This window comes from Kogia breviceps, chromosome 8 (genome assembly GCF_026419965.1).
Source record: "Kogia breviceps isolate mKogBre1 chromosome 8, mKogBre1 haplotype 1, whole genome shotgun sequence".
NCBI lineage: Eukaryota > Metazoa > Chordata > Mammalia > Artiodactyla > Physeteridae > Kogia > Kogia breviceps.
In genome coordinates this window covers 57,889,809-57,915,595 of record NC_081317.1, presented here as the reverse complement: position 1 = coordinate 57,915,595, position 25,787 = coordinate 57,889,809, and the positions used below count along the sequence as shown (strand labels likewise).

The following is a 25,787-nucleotide window of genomic DNA, read 5'->3' as shown; positions in this document are numbered from 1 at the left end:
CCAACAAATACGAACATGAATGCCAAGAGAGTAAAAAGGAAACATTCTTTCCACTCTTCTTACAGTCTGGGATTTAAATTGTGTCCACATGAAGGGACTGGAATTGTTCTACACATCAGATAATGATTAAAGTAAAGGAAACTAGAAGCCTGACTGTATTGTAAAGTCAGCATGTCTACAGCATTGTGGTTGGGTTCAACATGTGTGAATTGATTTTGGATCTTGAGATTCTCTTTTCATGCCAAATGGATGATTATCATGCATGGTTCATTACAGCCCAAGCAAAAAGGACATGATGGCAACACAATGAATTACCCTTTAGGAAGAACTCGATCACTTGGCAAAATGTGGAGAGGAACAATTTGTAGTGCCTGAGTATTCTGTTTGGTTAGTTATATTTAATAAGATTTTTAAACATCTCAACTTAGTTGAAAATGCAAAAGAAATGTTTAATTGCTTGAAAAAGAAAAAGACATAGCATATTTATGAAGACTCTTCTGATACGCTAACTCAAGTTTGTGGATATAACTACATGTTCAAATTTTTTGGTTTTTAAATTGTTATATTTGGAAAAAAACTAAGGTGGCATACAGGGAGAATTAAAGATGCACAATTTTATATATATTGGAAAACTTTCATCACAATTTCTAACTACAAAACCTTTACATATACTACATTCAGTTTTTCTTATCTGGAAGATTAGAGTTCCTATTTTTTCCTCTTAAATTTTCTTCTTTTAAAAGTTTTCCTGCTGATCTGTTAAAAAATCTTGAGGGAACTTATTTTATCTACATAAAATACTCATTTTTCAGCTTCACAATTACCTTGTCTTGAGTTGCATTCTTTGACTTTATAGATGAAATGCCTTATAAAGAGAGCCATTTAGCATTTTAGTAAGTAAACTCTCCTTGTGTGTTCAAGATGGGATCAGCTTTTTACTGGATTTACAGTATAGAGTTTCTAGGTCATTAAACAATGGATGGTTTAACTATGACAATGGCAATGTAATTTTAAAGGATTTTTTTTACATATTTTTAATTGGACAGTTTTGAAAAGTATATATTGGGCAGCTGTGTCCATTTTTTGGACTGTTAACTTTGTAATATTTAAACACCTACAAATGCCCAGTGTGCCAAATACAGTATGAACTTCTAAGTGGGGAAGAAAAATGAGACCATCTTCTATCTCTTTCATATCACTGTCTGCTTTGCCTAGGGGGCTTGGGATAGATTTCCTATAAGTGGTAAGTAAACTGGAATCTCTGGAGGAGGAGGAATGCTGAATACTTGTGTGCATGTAAAGTACAGATATTGGTGTAACTTTTTCTTCAACAGAGTTGTGTAAAGCTCTTCTCTTTATATTGGTTTTTTGACTTGAATAACTCCTTTTTTTGTAAATGTAAATATGAAATTATAGAATTACCATACTAAGTTCCAGTTAGAAGGGCTTAGAAACAACTAGTCCAGATACCTCATGTTACAGCTGGGGAAGGTGAGGTCTGAACAGACACTTAGTCAGATCACGTCCTTAGCAGTAGCAGAGCTGGTGTCAGAACCCGGGTCTTCTGGCTTCTAGACTTGAGATTTTGGTTTTGAAAACTAAATGTAAGCAATTTCAAGTTTCTGCCTGATGCTTAATTTTGAATGTAAAAAATGTCACCAAAATGGCAATATTCTGATACTTGAGTATCTTTATTCCATTCCAGGATTTTTGAAATAAATTCTTCACCATGTATATTATGTGTTTTACTTCTTATGATGTTAATGTACTGGAATTAATTTCTTTTTTTCTCGTAGGAGAAGCTAACCTTCCTTCATACCTTGTATCAGCACTTGATAGCAGGCTCTGTGCTCATAAAACAACCAGAAGGCATGCTGGATAAATTCTCTTGGTCTGAGCTTTGTGCAGTTTTGCAGGAGAATGTTGATGCCCTAATCGTAGACCTCAACAGGGCTAATGAGAAGGTAACTGTCCTCAGGCACCAGATACCTCTATTAAATTCAGTGACATTTGTCCACATCACAGTATCATTAAGAGGGGCTGACATTCATCTTATTTCAAAAAGAATTTGGGTGTTAATAATTCAATACCATTAATTATGGCTTGTCTACAACTCAGTTTGATGCCATTGCTATGGGCATGTAAATGTGACTGAAGTCTGTATGAAGTCTCTGAGCTCCACTTTCTGTTCAGGACATGCTAATACTGCTAGCCAGTGTTAGCCACAGGGACCTAATTAAAAGAAAATAAATTAATCTTACTGATGAAGCAATTCAAAGAACTTAGTCATTTACATTAATAAACCAACTCTTTATGTTAGCATAAAATAGAAACAAGATACACTTATTCAAAACATGATCTTAAAATTCTTTACTCAGGAAATAACGAGGTGTTACTTTAAAAGCACTTAAAATTTAAAAATTATGTTTATGACATTTCTTGTAATATAACAAACTGTATATTGCAAAACCCATTCAGAGCTTTAGAATGTAAGAAGGATATATTGTAGGAGAAAACAGTAGACTATTATGGTGCCTTTATCATTCACAAACCTAGGAATTCAGTCTTTCCAAAAAAAAATTTAAAAACCTTGTTTTGGTTATTGAAAATGAAAGTGGCTTAGCAGTCCAATGTATTTCTCCATTAAAGGTATTGATTCTTATCCCAGGTCTATTGAACTAGTCAGAACTATATTTATGTGATCTAGTTTCCAGATCTTAGTTGCAGTGACATTTGCTCTTAAGGGACACAGAGAGAAAAACTGTTCCCTAAGTTTTTTTTTCATTACTTCTGTTGAAGTAATGAAATAGCATCTCGGCCCAGTTTTAGAGTAAGAGCATTTTGTCTTGGTCCGATTGGCAAACAATCATAGGCACTGAGGAGTAGGATTGAGGAAATGAGGGAATAAATTGTGAGAAGTGGAGATGCTGTTCTTGATTGTGACTGTGTGTATAACGGATTTGAAAAGTACTGATAATGAAAATGAGTACATGTTTTAATCCTCTGAGATGGTATTGTGTTTTAATAGTTTTTCATAGTTTCAGACATCATTAATTGTCATACACGTTAGATGATGAGAATTTTCTCTCCAGTGTTTCGAATGTGAAATAAAAAATGGTTGGAACATTCTACTTTATTATATGTAAAATGTTTGTAGATTTGTAAATCTCATTTAAATACTTCCTTTCCCATTGAGATATCTGAACAGCTTGAGCTTTGGTTCTAGAGTTTAAAATATTCTTCTTAATTTTCTCAGTAAAATTGATTATAGAATAAGTAACTTTATTAGAAAAAAATAATAGATGTCATCTATACATGCAATTCACACATTTTCTGCTAAAATATAATTTTGTTCTACTAATTCCTGTTTCTTAATTTGTTTCTTCATTTTAACTTAAAATTTTTATATGATCTTAAGGAATAAAACGTAGTAGAAAATTCTGGAATAGCTTCTGGGGGAGATGATACAAAGGACTTGTTTGTGAGCCTATCTTATTTGTTGCATTTCCCCATTTAGATAAGTCGTCTAGAGTATCTCTGTAAAAACAAGTCTAATACGATGAGAGAGCTTCAGCAAACCCAGGAAGACACCTTTAACAAAGTGGCAGAGCAGATCAAAGCCCAGGAGAGCTGCTGGCAGAAGCAAAAGAAGGAACTGGAGCTGCAGTACTCCGAACTCCTCCTGGAGGTACAGAAGAGGGCACAGGTATGCTACTTCCACAAAGAGCTTTAAAATGGAATTCTCAATTTTTTACTTCCAACTGTTTTCTTTCAGTACCCATGCCAAGTCAGTTACATCTTTGGAGAACCACACAGAACTTGCTTGTTAGGTACACATACATGTGATCATGCAAACACACACACACACACACACAAATGGGCCTGTGTGCACATGTGCACTCTGGCGTATTACGGATTGTCTTTTATTTAAGTTTGGAAGTAGATGGGTTTCTGGTTAAAACATCCTAGAATACGTGGATCAATTAAATACTAAAATTGTATTTACCTTATTTTAGAAATGAAGGTTAAGAAACTTTGGTAAAATATTGTCTGTTTTAGTGTAGATATCCTTTGATCCAGCTTATTCCATTCTTGGGGGTTTCTATGTGAACCATCATTGTAAATCATATGGGGTTGAAATTTGTCATACCTCCTAACATTGTTGAAGGACTAGAGTTGTAGTTGTAGAACCTGTAGCAAACTGTTTTCAGTGAAATATAATATGTCCTCTATGTTGGATTCAGTTGAGAACAGAAATTATGGGTAGTTAACAGAACCATATTTTTTTCCAGTACAAAATACTGTCAACATAATTTATATGGTTAACCGTCATTCCTGCCCAAGGAGGAATAACAAAGATAGTGTGTACTATTTTCTGTATTGAATTTAATAATAGGTCACTTGTTCTCAAGATAAGATACTTAGAAACCAGAAGGCTGTATATTTTTCCCATACTTGATTCAGTATATATTTTCTTTATTTGACCCACTCATGCTCATCTTGGCAAGTCTAATTAAAAAAGGAAACCACATTTTATTTTACTTTATTTTTATGTATTTATTTTGTTGTTCACTTTACATTTTTTTTCCTTTTTCTTTTTTTTTGAATTTTATTTATTTTTTTTATACAGCAGGTTGTTATTGGTTATCTATTTTATACATATTTGTATATACATGTCAATCCCATAGCCACCCAAGTCCAAGAAGTGCAGAGAGTCCCATACAGAATAAATCCAAGGAGAAACACACCGAGTCACATAGTAATCAAATGGTCAAAAATTAAAGGCAAAGAAAAATTATTGAAAGAATCAAGGGAAAAATGACAGATAACATACAAAGGAACTCCCATACAGTTAACAGCTGATTTCTCAGCAGAAACTCTACAAGACAGAAGGGAGTGGCATGACATATTTAAAGTGATGAAAGGGAAGAACCTACACCCAGATTACTCTACCCTGCAAGGATGTCATTCAGATTCAATGGAGAAATCAAAAGCTTTACAGACAAGCAAAAGCTAAGAGAATTCAGCACCACCAAACCAGCTCTAGAACAGATGCTAAAGGAACTTCTCTAAGTGGGAAACACAACAGGAGAAAAGCACCTACAAAAACAAACCCCAAACAATTAAGAAAATGGTAATAGGAACATACATATCGATAATTACCTTAAATGTGAATGGATTAAATGCTTCAACCAAAAGACAGGCTCACTGAATGGATACAAAAACAAGACCCATATATATGCTGTCTATAAGAGACCCACTTCAGACCTAGGGACACATACAGACTGAAAGTGAGGGGATGGAAAAAGATATTCCATGCAAATGGAAATCAAAAGAAAGCTGGAGTAGCAGTACTCATATCAGATAAAATAGACTTTAAAATAAAGTATGCTACAAGAGACAAGGGAGGACACTACATAATGATCAAGGGATGAATCCAGAAAGAAGATATAACAATTATAAATATATATGCACCCAACATAGGAACACCTCAATACATAAGGCAACTGCTAACAGCTGTAAAAGAGGAAATCAACAGTAACACAATAATAGTGGGGGACTTTAACACCTCACTTACACCAATGGAAAGATCATCCAAAATGAAAATAAGGAAACAGAAGCTTTAAATGACACAATAGACCAGTTAGATTTAATTGATATTTATAGCACATTCCATCCAAAAGCAGCAGATTACACTTTCTTCTCAAGTGCGCACGGAACATTCTCCAGGATAGATCACATACTGGGTCACAAATCAAGCCTCAGTAAATTTAAGAAAATTGAAGTCATATCAAGCATCTTTTTTGACCACAACACTATGAGATTAGAAATCAATTACAGGGAAAAGAGTGTAACAAAGCACAAAGATATGGAGGCTAAGCAATACATTGCTAAATAACCAAGAAATGACTGAAGAAATCAGAAAATACATAGAGACAAATGACAATGAAAACACGATGATCCAAAACCTATGGGATGCAAGTATTCTTCAATATACTCAAATCAACCAAAGTGGTAAACCATATTAACAAATTGAAGAATAAAAACCATATGATCATCTCAATAGATGCAAAAAAGCTTTTGAAAAAATTCGACACCCATTTATGATAAAATCTCTCCGGGAAGTGGGCATAGAGGGAACCTACCTCAACATAATAAAGGCCATATATGACAACCCACAGCAAACACCATTCTCAATGGTGAAAAACTGAAAGCATTTCCTCGAAGATCAGGAACAAGTCAAGGATGTCCACTCTCTCCACTATTATTCAACATAGTTTTGGAAGTCCTAGCCATGGCAATCAGAGAAGAAAAAGAAATAAAAGGAATCCAAATTGGAAAAGAAGTAAACTGTCACTGTTTGCAGATGACATATACTATACATAGAGAATCCTAAAGATGCCACCAGAAAACTATTAGAGTTAATCAGTGAATTTGGTAAAGTTGCAGGATACAAAAATTAATGCACAGAAATCTCTTGCATTCTTATACACTAATGATGAAAAATCTGAAAGGGAAATCAAGGAAACACTCCCATTTACCATTGCAACAAAAAAGAATAAAATACCAGGAATAAACCTATATAGGGAGACAAAAGAACTTTATGCAGAAAACTATAAGATACTCCTGAAAGAAATTAAAGATGATACAAACAGATGGAGAGCTATACCATGTTCCTGGATTGGAAGAATCAGCATTGTGAAAATGACTATACTACCCAAAGCAATCTACAGATTCAATGCAATCCATATCAAATTACCAATGGCATTTTTTACAGAACTAGAACAAAAAATATTCAAATCTGTAAGGAGACAGAAAAGACCCCTAATAGCCAAAGCAGTCTTGAGGGAAAAAAACCAAGCTGGAGAAATCAGAGTCCCTGACTTCAGACTATACTACAAAGCTACAGTCATCAGACAATATGGTACAGGCATAAAAGCAGAAATATAGGTCAGTGGAATGGGATAGAAAGCCCTGAGGTAAATCCATGCACCTATGGTCAACTAATCTATGACAAAGGAGGCAAGGATATACAATGGAGAAAAGACAGCCTCTTCAATAAGTGGTGCTGGGAAAACTGGACAGCTACATGTAAAAGAATGAAATTAGAACACTCCCTAGCACCATACACAAAAATAAACTCAAAATGGATTAGAGACCTAAATGTAAGACCAGACACTCTGAAACTCTTAGCAGAAAACATAGGAAGAACACTTTCACATAAATCACAGCAAGACCTTTTTTGCTCACTTCCTAGAAGTAAAAACAAAAATAAACAAATGGGACCAAATGAAACTTTAAAGCTTTTGCAAAGCAAAGGAAACTACGAACAAGACGAAAAGACAGCCCTCAAAATGGGAGAAAGTATTTGCAAATGAATCAGTGGACAAAGGATTAATCTCCAAAATATATAAACAGCTCATTCAGCTCAATATTAAAAAACCAACAACCCAATCCATAAATGGGCAGAAGACCTCAATAGACATTTCTCCAAAGAAGACAGACATATGGCCAAGAAGCACATGAAAAGCTGCTCAACATCACGAATTATTAGAGAAATGCAAATCAAAACTACAATGAGCTGTTACCTCACACCACTTAGAATGGCCATCATCAAAAAATCTACAAACAATAAATGCTGGAGAGGGTTTGTAGAAAAGGGAACCCTCTAGCACTGTTGGTGGGAATGTAAATTGATATAGCCACTCTGGAGAACTGTATGGAGGTTTCTTAAAAAACTAAAAATAGAATTACCATATGACCCAGCAATACCACTACTGGGCATATACCCAGAGAAAACCATAATTCAAAAAGACACATGCAATCCTACGTTCATTGTCACACTATTTACAATAGCCAGGTCATGGAAGCAATCTAAATCCCCATCAACAGACGAATGGATAGAGATGTGGTACATATATACAATGGAATATTTCTCAGCCATAAAAAGGAATGAATTTGGGTCATTTGTAGAGTCGTGGATGGATCTAGAGACTGTCATACAGAGTGAAGTAAGTCAGAAAGAGAAAAACAAATATTGTATATTAATGCATATATGTGGAACCTAGAAAAATGGTACAGGTGAACTGGTTTGCAGGTCAGAAATTGAGACACAGACATAGAGAACAAAAGTATGGGCACCAAGGGGGGATAATGGCAGGGTGTGGTGCTGGTGGTGGTGTGATGAATTGGGAGATTGGGATTGACATATATAGGCTAATATGTATAAAATGGATAACTAGGAAGAATCTGCTGTATTAAAAAATAAGTAAAATAAAATTGAAAAAAAAAGTTGTGTTAGTTCTTTATATAATTTGAATATTAACCCTTTATCTGATATATGGCTTGTAAAAATTTCCTCCAAGTCTGTAGGCAGCCTTTGCATTTTGTTAATTATTTATTTTGCAGTACAGAAGCTTTTGAGTTTGATATAGTTCCAGTTGTTGATTTTTATTTTTGTTGATTGTGCTTTTGATGTCATATCCAAAATATCATTGGCAAGACCAATACCTTTGGGCTTCTTCTCTATGTTTTCTTTAGGAGTGTTAAGGTATTAGGCCTTATGTTTAAGTTTTTGATACATTTTGAGTTAATTTTTATGAATGGTGTGAGAAAGGGGTCTAATTTCATTGTTCTGCATGTATTTTTCCAGTTTTCCCAGCACTGTTTGTTGAAGAGACTATCTTTTCCCCATTGGGTTCTTGGTTCCCTTGTTGAATATTAGCTGACCATAAAGGCCGTGTTTTAATTCTGGACTCTCTATTCTGTTCCATTGGTCTAGTTGTCTATTTTTGTGCCAATGCCACATTGTTTTTTTTATTACTATGGCTTGCTGATGCTATGATCTTCTATATCCCAATATATAAGGAAATCCCAAAGAGTGAATCAAAACATTGTTGTAATTAATTGATGATTTTAGTAAAGTAGCAGGTTACAAAATCAACTTATAGAAATATGTGGCATTCCTTTACATTAATGAGGAAGCATTGGAATAAGAAATAAAGAAAACTATCCCATTCACAATAGCATCAAAAAACAATAAAATATTTAGGAATAAATTTACCAGAAAAGTAAAAGATCTGGAAGATGAAAACTGCAAGACTTTGCTGAAAGAAATTGAGGAATATACAAAGGGAAAGGCATCCCTTCTTCATGAATCAGAAGAATTAATATTGTTAAAATGACCATACCACCCAAAGCCATCTAGAGATTCAACACAATCCCCATCAAAATACCAAAGGAATTCTTCACAGAAATAAAAGAAACAATCCTAAAATTTGTGTGGAAACACAAAAGACCCCGAGTAGCAAAAGCAATCCTGAGAAAAAAGAACAAACTTGGAGGTATCACAATTCCTGATTTAAAACTATCCTATCAGTGTTTTGAACTCACTTCCTTTATTCTAAATCTGCAGAAAGGCATAGCAATTCACTTTCTCAAGTAAGGGAATCAGTTATGACAAATGCTAATGTTTTAGGAGAAGATCTCACCGAAGACTTTTCTCTGAAGAATGTGTAACATTCTTCAAAGGATGTGTAACATCCTTTGACCCCTGTATATGCAAACTAAAAGTATCATTTTCATTATTCCTAAAAGTACATTAATATTATATATTGGCATATTGTCTATATTATTTATTTACAATATTTGAATTTTCATAAAATATAATTGGATACACAGCAGCAATTCATTTGAGTTTGTATTTGGTAAACTGATATTATAATGTTTATTACAGGACCTATAAATTTTATTTTAGGAAATTTTCCTATGATTAATTCTATTTCTCTGCTCTTTTCCCCAAAGCTGCAATGCAAATAAAGATATTTTCGGGCTTCCCTGGTGGCGCAGTGGTTGAGAATCCGCCTGCCGATGCAGGGGACATGGGTTCGTGCCCCGGTCTGGGAAGATCCCACATGCCGCGGAGCGGCTGGGCCCGTGAGCCATGGCCGCTGAGCCTGTGCGTCCAGAGCCTGTGCTCCGCAATGGGAGAGGCCACAACAGTGAGAGGCCCGCATACCACAAAAAAAAAAAAAAAAAAAAAAAAGATATTTTCATTTTACCTCACTTAAGTTTCAAAAATTGTGTTGATAAGGACATGAGAGGCAAAAATCCACAGTTTTGCATAGGATTATGGGTTGTAGAGGATATTTAATGTCAGATGAACATAGCCACTAATAGATGCCATCTCCTGGAAAATAAATGACTTATCTATAGAGCCCTGTGTTTAGTGTCTGGTTACTGTAAAGAAGTGGTTAGTAAAAGACAGGTAATTAAATAAAAAACAATTTTTGGATTTTAATTGCTTTTATTTGAAAAAATATGAAGTATTATAATTTGCAAGATTTTGGGATGTGTAAACTTTTAAAACAATTCCCTGGCAGTCCAGTGCTTAAGACTTAGCCTTCCAATGTGGAGTGTGTGGGTTTGATCCCTGGTTGGGGAACTAAGATCCCAAGTGCCTCAGGGCCAAAAAACCAAAACATAAAACAGAAGCAACATTGTAACAAATTCAATAAAGACTTAAAAAAATGGTCCACATAAAAAAAATCTTTAAAAAAACCAAAACAATTAGTGGAAATGCTATTAGGTAATGAAACTTGTAGAATAAGAAGCTTGATTTTTAGCAGGTTTTTAGCATTAGTTAAAATGTGCTAGCCACATGGTTTGGTAATTCTTGAATTTAAATACTTTGGAGCCATCATATAAATATATCTCAAGCATCTATGCCTACTGAAGGATCGGGCCTGAGTGCCATGTTACACTGCCTTACTAACTTTGCTTTTGTAATCTTAGTATTTATGTTCTTATTTCTTTTCTGTCTGAAAAAGGTGAAATTACTGGAACAAGAACTTCCTCTCTAGAACTAAAGATTTTGCATTGTCAGTTAAGTATGCTTAACCCTTGATGTGATGTTTGTTGTAAACACTTTTGGTTTATGTGACATTTCAGTAAAAACAAGTGAGTTTAGAATGGAGAACAAAAATCAAAGAAATTCAGGTTCATCGTAATATATTGCATTTTATTCCTCTTACATCACAGTGTTAAGAGTACATTTGGCAAGAAATCTGAGTTAATCATAAAAGTGTTATTAGATGTTGAACTTTTTTCTTTTAAATTGAATTCCAAAAATATTCAGAGATAAAGTTCAGCTTGTTTATATTGTTGATGGTGATAGGGATACATGCCTGCCTGAAATGATTCACAGGGAGTTAGACACAATCCGATACACGCTGTGTTTTGATGGACTGTGAGTAGGTGTGACTGGGCGATGCTAATGAAATATAGGAAAGTCCTCTGACTACTTTTTAAATAATTGCTTTAGAAGTTGTTTTTCTTTTTTTTAATTAAAATTTTTAAAAATATTTATTTATTTTATTTATTTAATTTTGGCTGTATTGGGTCTTCGTTGCTGCATGAGGGCTTTCTCTAGTTGCAGCGGGAGGGGTCTACTCTTTGTTGCAGTGCATGGGCTTCTCATTGCAGTGGCTTCTCTTGTTGCGGAGCACGGGCCCTAGGCGTGCGGGCTTCAGTAGTTGTGGCATGTGGGCTCAGTGGTTGCGGCTTGCGGGCTCTGGAGCACAGGCTCAGTAGTTGTGGCGCCCAGGTTTAGTCGCTCCGCTGCATGTGGGATCTTCCCGGACCAGGGCTTGAACCCGTGTCCCCTGCATTGGCAGGCGGATTCTCAACCACTGCACCACCAGGGAAGCCCCTGTTTTTCTTAATAATAATGCTATCAATTGAATATTTGTAATGCTTGATCGATATTTCAATGCTTTTCATACTTTTGCTTGCCTCCTCTTACTTGATCCCCACAACAACTATGTGAGAAAGGTAACTTAAACATCATTTCTATTTTACAAATGTGGAAAGTAAGGTTCAGAGAACTGCTACCACTCATTTGTGTAGCGAGGAAGTTCTGGGGTCAGAATTAGAATGGAGATAACAGATGTGAAATGTTTAGCACCTTGCTTGGTGTTTAGAAATTACAAAGTGAATGTTATGTGCTGTTTGAATATATTATCATCATCTGTATCTTCCAGTCCTTTTTGCATTATACTACAACACTGTTTCTTTTAGAAACATGCTATTTTCGTGTATAAAGGAATATCTGAAAGCAGGTATAGTGACAACTCAGTTTCATATTTCTTGAACTCACTTTTCCGAGTGAATCTTGCTTAACTGGTGATGAAACATGATAATGTATGAAAGAGCTAGCCAGTGCCATGCTGTCAGTCATTCAAAAATGGTAGCTCCCTATCTCTTATTTTTCTCAGACTTTTTTTTTTCTGAGACTGAATTTTTAGTATACTATATTGCAAAATTACTACTGTAGGTAAGACTAGCAAAATAACTTTTATATAATATAGTTAATATTAATTAAATAAATACATGTGTCATATAGATATATCAGATATATAGAACACTGTTTCCTGCTGTGATACTAACAAAGAGGTATAATACTTAGTTATTTTCTCAAAAAGTGTCAAATTTAGTTGGGGAGGCATTATAGAAACACATGAAAAATTAAATAATATAAGGTTTATCACAAGGCTGTATGTAATTAATTGCCAAAAGAATGCTATCAACTCAGAATTGAAGGTGGTCAAAGTTTGAAGGCTTCCTGGAGGAGACTAGAGCCACCTGGGCCCTGTTATCAGGATCTGAAAGCCCAGAAGGAAGGGAGACATCAGACAGATCAGAACAGATCAGAGGTCATGCTAAGTTTCCAACAGTCTGAGATAATATCTTTTAACAATCAGTAAATCAAGCCTCTTGCCTGTATTGACAATTTATTCTCAGTCTAATGATAAGGAGAACTGTTTTCTTTTGAGAGCTTGGCTTATCTCTTTGGATAATTTTATAATTTGTGCTGCCTTAGAAACTAGAATACATACAGGCATGTACCATTTTCGACACATACTGCAATATTTTTGATGTGCTAAACTTACACAGTGTGAAGATAGTGGTTTTTTTTTTTTTTTTTTGGCATTACGCGGGCCTCTCACTGTTGTGGCCTCTCCCGCTACGGAGCACAGGCTCCGGACGCACAGGCTCAGCAGCCATGGCTCACGGGGCCAGCTGCTTTGCGGCATGTGGGATCTTCCAGCACCAGGGCACGAACCCGTTTCCCCTGCATCGGCAGGCGGACTCTTAACCACTGCGCCACCAGGGAAGCCCAAGATAGTGTTTTTAAGTTAAGTAAGTAGCCATTATGGGGCTTGAGTATATATATGAAGACCAGATAATGGAATTTCTGGGTCATATGGTAACTCTATATTTAACTTTTTGAAGAACTGCCAAACTGTTTTCAAAAGCCTCTGCACCATTTCAACATCTGTGCTTTATTTTTTAACAGAGAAACATTTACATTGTAGGAAAAGCTGGTGAATTTATGTTTATTATATTTTAAAATATTACCATTGCATAAAAAGACAAGATATGAAATGTATAAAGACTTTTAAAATGTAGTCCTTTGATATCTATTTGTCACTGACTGTCCAGTTTGCAGTTTGTCTTTTTGCCAACATAAAGAATAAGAAATCAGCAAGCAAAAGTGACAAAAAAGAATTTTACTCCGTAGGGAAGTGTCTAATTTCTGGCCCAAAGTCTCAAAGTTCATGGGTTGCTGAAAGCCAGTAAGGTATCCCTCAAGGCTCCTGTGTTTCAGGAAGTAAGTGCATGATTCATTAAGGAAAGAAACTGTCCTCTCCACCTCATTTTGGGTGCACTTTGAATCTAAAAGTCAAGGAAAACTAATAAAATTAGATAGTATTTTTGACATGCCAAAACCAGTCTGTGTAAAAGGTATAAATTTTATAGTTTCAGGTTGTTAAAATTTTTTAAGAATTTTTTTGGGGATTTGTGAATATTATTTTTGAAATTAAACACACTAAGGAGCAGATTATACCAGTACTAGGAATGCTTCTGTCCCATTTGAAAGTGATGTTCCTTATGTTTGTTTGAAAAATATTGGTCTTTAATCTTCTTTGGTAAATAACATAGGTTTTCTTTTTTAAGGAATACTTGCTCTTATAGCTGTTTCTAGCCTTACCATCAAACAAGCTTTGTTCTTCAAGAGTAATTCACAGTAAATAATGCAGTGCCTCTGAAAGTCTCTCTGGAATATCAGAATTAATTTAAAACAGAATTCTGACATGTTGATAAGTTCCAAATTATATTTGGAAATCATATCTTTTTTGGATTATATTTTTCTTCTCTTTACATTTGTAAAACTTTTTATTCATTGGGTATTTACTCAGTGCTTATTATAGGCAAAGCACTGTGCTAAGCATCAGGGAACATTTTATAAAGGATTATTTAATTCACTTAATATTAATAAAATACCCACAGCATATAGAGCATTGTGACAGGCACCATAGTAAATAATTCCCGGCCTCTAGGAACTAGCACTCTATTGTATTTGAGAGAGAGTAGATATATACACATGAAATAAGTTAAGTAGCAGTGCAGGAATTAAGTGCCTGAGTGGTTTAATTATGTTCAGAGAAGGTTGAAGTCAGCATGAATGAGAACGTTAGTAGTAGGTGTCATGGAATAGATGGACCCTGAAATGGGCTCAGGAAATTGTTAGAATTTGAATAGTGTTAGGGGAGTTGAAAGGAAAGGACCTGGTGGTGCTAGAGACCATGGATAAATTGTGAAAAGTCACAATGGTGGCGAGGTTCCTGTCTGGATAGCAGAGGAGCAGATCATCTCCTTTTTCTTCAAGTTGAGGATCCTAGGAGAAAGTGAAGTCTTTTTTTTTTTTTTTTGGCGGTACGTGGGCCTCTCACTGTTGTGGTCTCTCCCTTCGCAGAGCACAGGCTCTGCATGTGCAGGCCCAGCGGCCATGGCTCACGGGCCCAGCCTCTCTAGCGGCATGTGGGATCTTCCCAGACCGGGGCACGAACCCGCGTCCCCTGCATCGGCAGGCGGACTCGCAACCACTGAGCCACCTGGGAAGCCCAAAAGTGAAGTCTTTACAGGAGAAGGCATGTGGGCATGTTGTGACCTGAGGGGAGACCTTGGTTCAGTAAAGAGTTTCAGCAATAGGATTGGATTGACACAGGCTGACATGAAACTAGCATTGCTTGCTGATGTCTTTGATTTAGGGATGGAGAGGATCAGGTGAAAGAAGGAGGAATTAAGACTTACTACAAAGTTTTTGACTGGAACAATTGGGTGGATGTTGGTTCAATGTACTTGTAAAGAGGACTATTATAAACACCTTTAGGAGGAAAAACAGCAGTACTTGAGATGGTTATGAGGTATCTAGGGGGAGATGCCTAGTGGGCAGTCAGATCTGTAATTCTGGATTTCAGTGGATCTGCCAGGAATGCAGAAATGCAATTGTTTAGAAATAATCCAAACTCTCAGTATTTATTAGCATTAATATTAGTGTGGTTTTCTTAATCTCATGTTTGTCAATAAGAGCTTTAAAAATTTAAGTACTTAATTTCATTATTTTAAAATCTTTATTTCAAATATCCCACTCTGCTAATCCTAGTTATTTAATTGAATGTTGTCCTGGTTGATTTTTTTTTTTTATAACCATTATACTTGGTATCTTGATTATATAAAGCAAGAATGATTTAGGACAACAGACGGTTGTTAGAGTCTTTCAGAGATTGTTTATTTTTATTTATATACAGATTTCACATATATTCTTTTAAAATAATTTCTTTTAAAAAATCAAGCTAACATTGATTTATAACATTATATAAATTTCATGTGTACAACATTTTAATTCGACTTCCAAATACACTATAGCATGCCCACTACCAAAAGTCTGGTTTCCATACATCACCATACAGTTGACCCTCTTTAACCATTTTGTCCTCCCCTGACCCTTTCCCTCTGTAACCACTACTCTGTTCTCTGTGTCTACATGTTTGTTTTTGTTTGGTTTGTTTTTTCATTTATTTTGTTTTTGTTTGTGTTTTATATTCCACATATGAGTGAATTGATAGGGTATTTGTCTTTCTCTCTCTGACTCATTTCACTTAGCATAATACCTTCAAGGTCCACCCTTGTTGAAAATGGCAAGATTTTGTCTTTTTTGTGGCTTAATAATATTCCATTGCTTGTATATACCACATCTTCTTTATCCATTCATCTGTTGATGGGCAGTGAGGTTGTTTCCATATCTCAGCTCTTGTAAATAATGCTGCAGTGAACATAGGGGTGCATATATGTATGGTTAGGCTACACTCAAGATGCCTGTTCTCTTGCTCTCTGTACATCCTCTGCTAGACCAGTCCCTGCTTCACTCACATGACTATCCAGTTGTCTTAATTATAAGGCTTAATTAGCTCCTGGTAACTGATGAGCCCACCTGACATCAATTCCCCCCTATAAATGGTAGCCTCCTTCTCCCCTGAGTAGCAAAGACTGTTGTCACGTCCTGCCCAGCGTCTGCCCCACATGGTGGGGTGTAGCTCCAGGACCCTTTGTGTAAGATCCCCTGTCCAATAAATCACTACTGTCTCTGTCACGGTCTCTGGGCTCTTTCTTCAGTGTCAAGGCTTGGCAACTCCAAGACTTGCAGGCCTGCAGAGTGCAGTGCAATAATATATCTTTTTGAATTAGTGTTTTCATATTTGGATAAATTTGGAGAAGTGGAACAGCTGGATCATATGGTAGTAAATTAAGTATATACTTAATTTTTGGAGCAATCTCCATACTGTTTTCTACAGTGGCTGCACCAGTTTACATTCCCACCAATAGTGCACAAGTGTTCCCTTTTCTCCACATCCTCACCGATAACTTATTTGTTGTCTTTTTAATAATTAGCCATTCTAATGCACATGAGATTGAGACTGAGGGTAGTCATCAGTTAGATCCATTAAACTGTAACTTGCCTAATAAATAATGAACTGTAACCTGCCTTCACTGATCAAGCTTGCTTTAATTGTTCTGTAATCATCAGGTAGCCTAAAAAATGTTTGCCTGAGTTGTTTTTCAGGAACTTGGAGTCAGCTGTGTCCAGTTAGAGTTTGATCTGGTGAGGACTGGTGGGATCACCAACCCTCCAAATGGGCATGTGTGAATGTACAATCAGTGACCTTTTGACGTCAGAAGGCCCCAAACTCCACCTACAGAACGTGCATCCCGAGAGAAGCATGTAGCTTACTTGTGCCTGTGCAGAATGATGATACCTCACCTTTTTCTTGTCTCCAATTACTTTCCCCACACTCCCCATGCCTCAGCTTTACCCAGAAGTATCCCAAGCCCTTGATCTTTGGGGAGGTGGATTTGAAATTTGTTATCCTGTCTCTTTGCTTGGCTGCCTCGTGAATAAACCCTTTCTCTGCTGCAAATCTTTGTCTCAGCATTTGGCTTGCTGCGCCTTAGACAAATGGACCTGGTTTGGTAATAAGATAATATTTCATTGCTGTTTTAACGTGCATTTTTCTAGTAATTGGTGATATTGAATACCTTTTCATGTGCCTGTTGGCTGTCTTTATTTCTTCTTGGGGAAAAATGTGTATTCAGATCCTCTGCCCACTTTTTAATTGAGTTGTTTGTTGAGTTGTATGAGTTCTTTTATGTTTTGGATATTCACTGCTTATAGATATATGATTTGCAAATGTCTTCCATTTGGTAGGTTGTCCTTTTGTTTTGTTGATGGTTTCCTTTGCTGTGCAGAAGCTTTTTAGTTTGATGTAGTCCCATTTGTATATCTTGTTTTCATTTCCCTTGACTTAGGAGACATATCTAGAATGATATTGCTAAAGCTGATGTCAGAGAGCATAACCTCTGCCTATATTTTTTTCTAGGATTTTTATGGTTTCAGTTCTTACATTCAAGTCTTTAATCCATTTTGAGTTAATCTTTGTATATGGTGTAAGATAGTGATCTAGTTTCATTCATTTGCATGTGGCTATCCAGTTTTCCCAACAACATTTATTGAAGAGACTGTCCTTTATCCATTGTATGTTCTTTAATCTTTTAATATAAATTAATTGTCCATATATGTGAGAGTTTATATCTGGACTTTCAGTTCTGTTCCATTGATCTGTCTGTTTTTCTGCCAATACCATGCTGTTTTGATTAGTATAGCTTTGTAGTATAATATGAAATAAGAGAATGTGATACCTTGAACTTTTTTTTTTCCTTCGGGATTGCTTTGGCTATTATTGGTTCCATACAAATTTTAACATTTTTCTGTTCTATTTTTGTGAAAAATATTATTGAGATTTTGATAGAGATTGCAGTGAATCTGTAGATTGCTTTAGGTAATATGGACATTTTAACAGTCATAATTCTTCCAATCTGTGAACACAGAATATCTTTCTATTTTTTCATGTCTTCAGTTTTTTCAACAGTGTCTTATAGTTTTCGGTCTACAGGTCTTTCACCTCCTTGGTTGAATTTATTCCTAGGTATTTTATTCTTTTTGTTGTGATTGTAAATGTGACTTTAAAAAAAAATTTCTCTTTCTGCTAGTTTGTTGTTAGTGTATAGAAACACAAAACAGATTTTTGTATACTGGTTTTGTACCTTGCAACTTGACTGTATTCATTTATTATTTTTAATAGTTTTTTGGTGGCAACTTTAGGTTTTTCTATATATAAAATACTATCATCAGCAGATAGGGACAGTTTTACTTCTTCTTTTCCAATTTGGGTATCTTTTATTTCTTTTTCATGCCTAACTGCTCTGGCTAAGACTTCTAATACCAAGTAGAATGTGAGTGGTGAGAGTGGGCATCCTTGTTTTGTTCCTGATCTTAGAGGTATAGCTTTTAATTTTTCACCATTGAGTATGATGCTAGTGGGTTTGTCATAAATAGCCTTTATTATGTTATGGTACCTTCCTTTTATATCCATTTTATTGAGAGCTTTTATTATAAATAGGTGTTAGATCTTGTAAAATGCTTTTTCTGCATCTGTTGAGATAATCGTGATTTTCATCCTTTGTTTTGTTAATGTGGTATATCATGTTGATTGATTTGCAGATATTGAACAATCCTTGCATTCCTGGAATAAATCCCACTATCATGGTGTATGATCCTTTTAACATACTGTTGTATTTGGTTTGCTAATGGTTTTTTTTGGCCATGCTGCGTGGCTTGTGGGATCTTAGTTCCCCAACCAGGGATTGAACCCGGGCCCTCGGCAGTAAAAGCTTGGAGTCCTGACCACTGGACCACCAGGGAATTCTCAGTTTGCTAATATATTGTTGAGGATTTTTCCGTTTATGTTCATTAGAGATATTGGCATATAATTTTCTTTTTTTGTCATGTGGTTGTCTGGTTTTGGTATCAAGATAATGTTGGCCTTATAAAATGTATTAGCAAGTGTTCTCTCCTCTTCAGTTTTTCAGAAGATTTTGAGAATGACAGGTATTGAATCATCTTTGAATATTTGGTAGAATTTACCACTTCATATGTATTCTTAGTCTTATTTTTATTCTTTTAGCAATTTGTGAATAGCGTCTCTTTCTTACAGTACAAATTATATGATGAGTCTCATGAAATCATTCATAGTGGTAGTAATTAATATTAACTAGCACTTTTAAATAAATAACCAATACAAATGATCAAAATGTGGGAGCCATAAAATGACATGAGGATCTTTAAAAGTGCTTTATTACATCACTACTGCTTCTACGAGGCAGCCTAAAATGAAAACTGGCTGTGTAAGTCAAGAATCTTAATTGTTTTCCAGAAATTCCAGTGTGCTTCTCTTTTTCCTCTACATATAGAGAAGTAGGGTATTTTTTGTAATATATTCCCGATTTTTATCCATTTCTAGCCATGTTTTAATTACTCTCTTATCCCAGGACTGTCTGTTTCTGGCTGTCTCTCTGAAATGCTTTAACTTTAACCTGATGCTCTGTGGAAATGGACCAGCTGTATAGAGTAGAGGAATCTATCATGCAGTGAAATTAAATCTTTTTGCAATAGGTTTAATTTACTTTTATCACTCCTTCCACAATCTATTTGATTTTGAACAGTAACTGATTTTTAAAAAAAATATTTAAAATATCATTAGCAAATACATCTTTTTACAGTTTTTTTTTTTTTGGTCAAAAAAGTGATATTTGTTAAAAACTGACTTCTGCCTGAGACATTGATATCTGTAAAAGTGTGAATAGGCAGCCACCTAGAACCCGAATGATTAGGTTCATTTTTTTTCTTTTTAACATCTTTTTTGAAGTATAACTGCTTTACAATGGTGTGTTAGATTCTGCTTTATAACAAAGTGAATCAGTTATATGTATACCTATGTCCCCATATCTCTTCCCTCTTGTGTCTCCCTCCCTCCCACCCTCCCTATCCCACCACTCTAGGTAGTTACAGGGAGCTGATCTCACTGTGCTATGCAGCTGCTTCCCACTAGCTATCTGTTTTATGTTTGGTAGTGTGTATATGTCCATGCCACTCTCTCACTTTGTCACAGCTTACCCTTCCCCCTCCCCATATCCTCAGGTCCATTCTTTAATAGGTCTGTGTCTTTATTCCTGTCTTGCGCTAGGTTCTTCATGACCTTTTTCTTTTCTTTTTTTTTTAGATTCCATACATATGTGTTAGCATATGGTATTTGTCTTTCTCTTTCTGACTTACTTCACTCTGTATGACAGACTAGGTCCATCCACCTCACTACAAATAACTCAATTTCATTTCTTTTTATGGCTGAGTAATATTCCATTGTATATATGTGCCACATCTTCTTTATCCATTCATCCGTTGATGGACACTTAGGTTGCTTCCATCTCCTGGCTATTGTAAATAGAGCTGCAATGAACATTTTGGTATATGTGTCTGTGTCTGTGTCTTTTGGTTGGAGAATTTAATCCATTTACATTTAAGGTAATTATCGATATGTATATTCCTATTACCATTTTCTTAATTGTTTTGTGTTTGGTATTGTAGGTCTTTTCCTTGTCTTGTGTTTCCTGCCTAGAGAAGTCCCTTTAGCATGTGTTGTAAAGCTGTTTTGGTGGTTCTGAATTCTCTTAGCTTTTGCTTGTCTGTAAAGGTTTTAATTTCTCCATCAAATCTGAATGAGATCCTTGCTGGGTAGAGTAATTTTGGTTGTAGATTTTTCTCCTTCATCACTTTAAGTATGTCCTGCCACTCCCTTCTGGCTTGCAGAGTTTCTGCTGAATGTTCAGCTGTTAACCTTATGGGGATTAACTTGTATGTTATTTGTTGTTTTTCCCTTGCTGCTTTTAATATGTTTTCTTTGTATTTAATTTTTGATAGTTTGATTAATATGTGTATTGGCATGTTTCTCCTTGGATTTATCCTGTATGGGATTCTCTGTGCTTCCTGGACTTGATTAACTATTTCCTTTCCCATGTTAGGGAAGCTTTCAACTATAATCTCTTCAAATATTTTCTCAGTCCCTTTCTTTTTCTCTTCTTCTTCTGGGACCCCAAAATTCGAATTGGTGTGTTTAATGTTGTCCCAGAGGTCTCTGAGACTGTCCTCAGTTCTTTTCATTCTTTTTTCTTTATTCTGCTCTGCAGTAGTTATTTCCACTATTTTGTCTTCCAGGTCACTTATCCATTCTTCTGTCTCAGTTATTCTGCTATTGATCCCATCTAGAGTATTTTAATTTTCATTTATTGTGTTGTTCATCCTTGTTTGTTTGCACTTTAGTTCTTCTAGGTCCTTGTTAAATGTTTCTTGCATTTTCTCTATTCTATTTCCAAGATTTTGGATCATCTTTACTATCATTATTCTGAATTATTTTTCAGGTAGACTGCCTATTTCCTCTTCATTTGTTAGGGCTGGTGGGTTTTTGTCTTGCTCCTTCATCTGCTGTGTGTTTTTCTGTCTTCTCATTTTGCTTATCTTACTGTGTTTGGGGTCTCCTTTTTGCAGGCTGCAGGTTTGTAGTTCCCGTTGTTTTTGGTGTCTGTCTGCAGTGGCTAAAGTTGGTTCAGTGGGTTGTGAAGGCTTCCTGGTAGAGGGGACTAGTGCCTGTGTTCTGGTGGCTGAGGCTGGATCTTGTCTTTCTGCTGGGCAGGTCCACGTCTGGTGGTGTGTTTTGGGGTGTCTGTGGCCTTCTTATGATTTTAGGCAGCCTCTCTGCTAATGGGTTGGGTTGTGTTCCTGTCTTGCTAGTTGTTTGGCATAGGGTGTCCAGCACTGTAGCTTGCTCGTCGTTGAGTGGAGCTGGGTCTTGGTGTTGAGATGCAGATCTCTGGGAGATTTTTGCCGTTTGATATTACATGGAGCTGGGAGGTCTCTTGTGGACCCGTGTCCTGAACTTGGCTCTACCACCTCAGAGGCACGGCCATGATGCTTGTCTGGAGCACCAAGAGCCTGTCATCCACACAGCTCAGAATAAAAGGGAGAAAAAAAAGAAAGAAAGAAGAAGGCAAAATAATATAATGTTATTAATATAAAAAATAATTATTAAAATATTTTTTTAAGTATTAAAGAAAGAAAGAAGACAGCAACCAAACCAGAAAAGAAATCCACCAATGATAACAATTTGTAAAAACTATACAAAAAAACAAACAAAAAAAACAGACAGACAGAACCCTAGGACAAATGGTGAAAGCAAAGCTATGCAGACAAAATCACACACAGAAGCATACACATACACACTCACAAAAAGAGAAAAAGGGAAAACAATATATATATTGTGGCTCCCAAAGTCACCACTTCAATTTGGGATGATTCATTGTCTATTCAGGTATTCCACAGATGCAGGGTACAAGTTGATTGTGGAGATTTAATCTGCTACTCCTGAGGCTGCTGGAGAGATTTCCCTTTCTCTTCTTTGTTCGCACAGCTCCTGGGGTTCAGCTTTGGATTTGGACATGCCTCTGCTTTTACGTCACCTGAGGGCGACTGTTCTTCGCTCAGACAGGATGGGTTTAAAGGAGTAGCTGACTCAGGGGCTCTGGCTCCCTCAGGCCGGGGGCAGGGAGGGGTACGGATGCGGGGCGAGCCTGCGGTGGCAGAGGCCAGCATGACATTGCACCAGCCTGAGGCACGCCGTGCGTTCTTCCGGGGAAGTTGTCCCTGGATCACGGGACCCTGGCAGTGGCGGGCTGCACAGTCTCCCGGGAGGGGAGGTGTGGAGAGTGACCTGTGCTCGCACACAGGCTTGTTGGTGGTGGCAGCAGCAGCCTTAGCATCTCATGCCCGTCTCTGGGGTCCGCGCTGATAGTAGCGACTCAGCCCGTCTCTGGAGCTCCTTTAAGCGCGCTCTTAATCCCCTCTCCTTGCGCACCAGGAAACAGAGAGGGAAGAAAAAGTCTCTTGCCTCTTCGGCAGTTCCAGACTTTTTCCCGGACTCCCTCCCTGCTAGCCGTGGCACGCTAACCCCTTTAGGCTGTGTTCACGCCGCCAACCCCAGTCCTCTCCCTGTGATCCGACCGAAGCCCGAGCCTCAGCTCCCAGCCCCCGCCCACCACGGCCGGGGAGTAGACAAAGCCTCTCAGGCTGGTGAGTGCTGGTCGGCACCGATCCTCTGTGCGGGTATCTCTCTGCTTTGCCCTCCGCACCCCTGTTGCTGTGCTCTCCTCCGCAGCTCCGAAGCTTTCCCCCTCTGCCACCCGCAGGCTCCTCTCGCAAAGGACCTTTCTCGTGTGTGGAAACCTTTCCTCCTTCACAGCTCCCTCCCACTGGTGCAGGTCCTGTCCCTATTCTTTTGTCTCTCTTTCTTCTTTTGCCCTACCCAGGTACGTGGGGAGTTTCTTGCCTTTTGGGAGGTCTGAGGTCTTCTGCCAACATTCAATAGGTGTTCTGTAGGAGTTGTTCCATGTGTAGATGTATTTCTGATGTATTTGTGGGGAGGAAGGTGATCTCCACGTCTTACTCTTCCGCCATCTTGAAGGTCCTCCGCCCAAGACTGTTAGATAGGCTCATCCTCCAAAGGGCAGACACAGAAGCAAGAAGAACTACAGTTGTGCAGCCTGTGCCAGGGAGAAATTCCAACGGCAGGTATTGGTGACACATCCTCTTCTTTAGCAGGTGGCAGCCTGGCAACTCGTGTTTGTAGGTAGGCGGCCTCAGTTCCTTGCCACGTGGATCTCTCCTTAGGGCTGCTTGAGTGTCCTCATGGCATGGCAGCTGGCTTAACCCAGGATGAGTGATCTTAGGATAGCTGGTTTTCCTTAGTTAACAATCATCTTTTGATGTTCCCCATTACCCACGCCAGGCCCTGCCCCTGTCCCCTCCCCCCTGGTACTTTAGCTCAGGGAGGAAGGAGCTCAGAGGGACTTGGCTGAATAAGCGGCTTGCGAGCCTAGGGATGAGTTTTAAGCCACTTTCCCCGCAGTCAGGAGGAGGGACGCTGACTCTCCAGCTGGACCCTGCGCCTCCCTTTCCCCGTTTCCCCTCAGGTCACTCAGGTCCACCCCAATTAGGTTCATTTTTATTTTCATTACTTAGGTATGACCAGTGCATCTCTTTTATCCTAGATTTTCTATAATTTTCCTTTTTTTCTCTAAATGAACTGGTGGAGTTGATTTTGGAGAGAATGTGGAATTAAACTTTGTAATTTCCATTTGCTCCCTCTACTCCTTGCAACTCTACTGCTATCCCAGGCAGTCTTTATTAATGTTTTCAATTTTCACATTCATTTACTAAAGCTTAGCAACTGTCCCAAGTTTTTATGGTTTCTCATAGCTTTCTGGGTAAAGTTTAAATTCTTTAGCTTAATCATTTATTATCTACATACTTCTCAAATTTGCATCATCTTCCTCTTCAAACATTCTGAATTATTTGTACTTCCTTAGAACACATTACTCTGTTTTCTGGCTCTTCCTTTGCTATATGCTAGTTTTCCTGCTTTTTCTAGCTGTAACTTGTGTCAGTTTTCCCTTTTCATAAAGGTTGTTGTACTTCTGCTTCTAAACCGTCCACTTGGCTCTCAGAGTTTCTTCCTTCTTCCAGCTTCTCCCAATGGAACACCACGACCTTTACTAGTGGTCTTTATGTGGAGCTCTGGGACACAGGCCCATTGATAAGACTACTGCTGCCACAACTTGGCTATCAGTAGAGATGTGGTTGGAGCAAGCTACAATTCCCTTATTTCCCCATTCCTTTATTTCTCACAGTACCACCACAGGTACGGCTGGATCAGACTTCAAAGAATAGTTGGAGTAAATAAAGGAAATTAAAGTATAGTAGAGAAACATTTAAAACCAAGACTAAATCCAATTTCCCTCCTGCCCAAGGGAAATCATTCAAGAAGTTGAATCCATCAGAGAGTGGCCTCTTGTATACTTCCTTTACTCGTTTGTATTCAGGACTGTACTTCTGATGCCTCCTTCTACTTACTGTGCACCTTTGGGAACCTCATCCGCTAGCCTCAGGACTGGTTTTAGGCTGGGGGTTAATTTCCTCAGCCATGTGTTTCGACAAGTTTGAATCCTTTTGGCTACTTCCTGTCAGCATTGTCCACGGTAGGCTTTGACACCCAAGTTTTGCAGAGTAGTTAAGAGTTTGTATGATTTTCTCTAAGTCTGAACACCTTTGAAGTCTTCCTGCCAGTGTAAATTTTAGAAATGCCTTTGATTGTTCTAGTTGTTCGTGGATAAGTCTTGAATCAGACACACACTCACTGTAAACCTTTCCCAAAGACCATCGTTAAATTTCAGACGGAGTGTGACCTGAACCAATAATACAAAGAGAAATATTTTCCTTAATGACCCCAAAAGGATTCTCTCATAATGAAGATACTACTTCATTTTATATAGAGCATGATTTTTCTCTGTCTCTGACTGATCCCCTTATTCAAATTGAGCTCTCTTGGCCTGTTTTAAAAAGAACAAAGTCTATGGACAAGCCAGGGCAGCTTATTTGGTTAAGT

The 25,787-nt window shown here is 37.3% G+C and overlaps 1 protein-coding gene across 11 annotated transcripts in view; it reads left to right on the top strand.

The window, feature by feature from the left end:
* Positions 1–25,787, top strand: part of CCDC171 (coiled-coil domain containing 171) — a 345,966-nt gene that overhangs the window by 147,088 nt on the left and 173,091 nt on the right. For all 11 annotated transcript variants that reach the window (XM_067041467.1, XM_067041472.1, XM_067041468.1 and 8 more), the window contains 2 exons: positions 1,797–1,964; positions 3,518–3,706. In XM_067041467.1, coding sequence (XP_066897568.1) covers positions 1,797–1,964; positions 3,518–3,706 — 357 coding nt within the window. The remainder of the gene's footprint in view (positions 1–1,796; positions 1,965–3,517; positions 3,707–25,787) is intronic.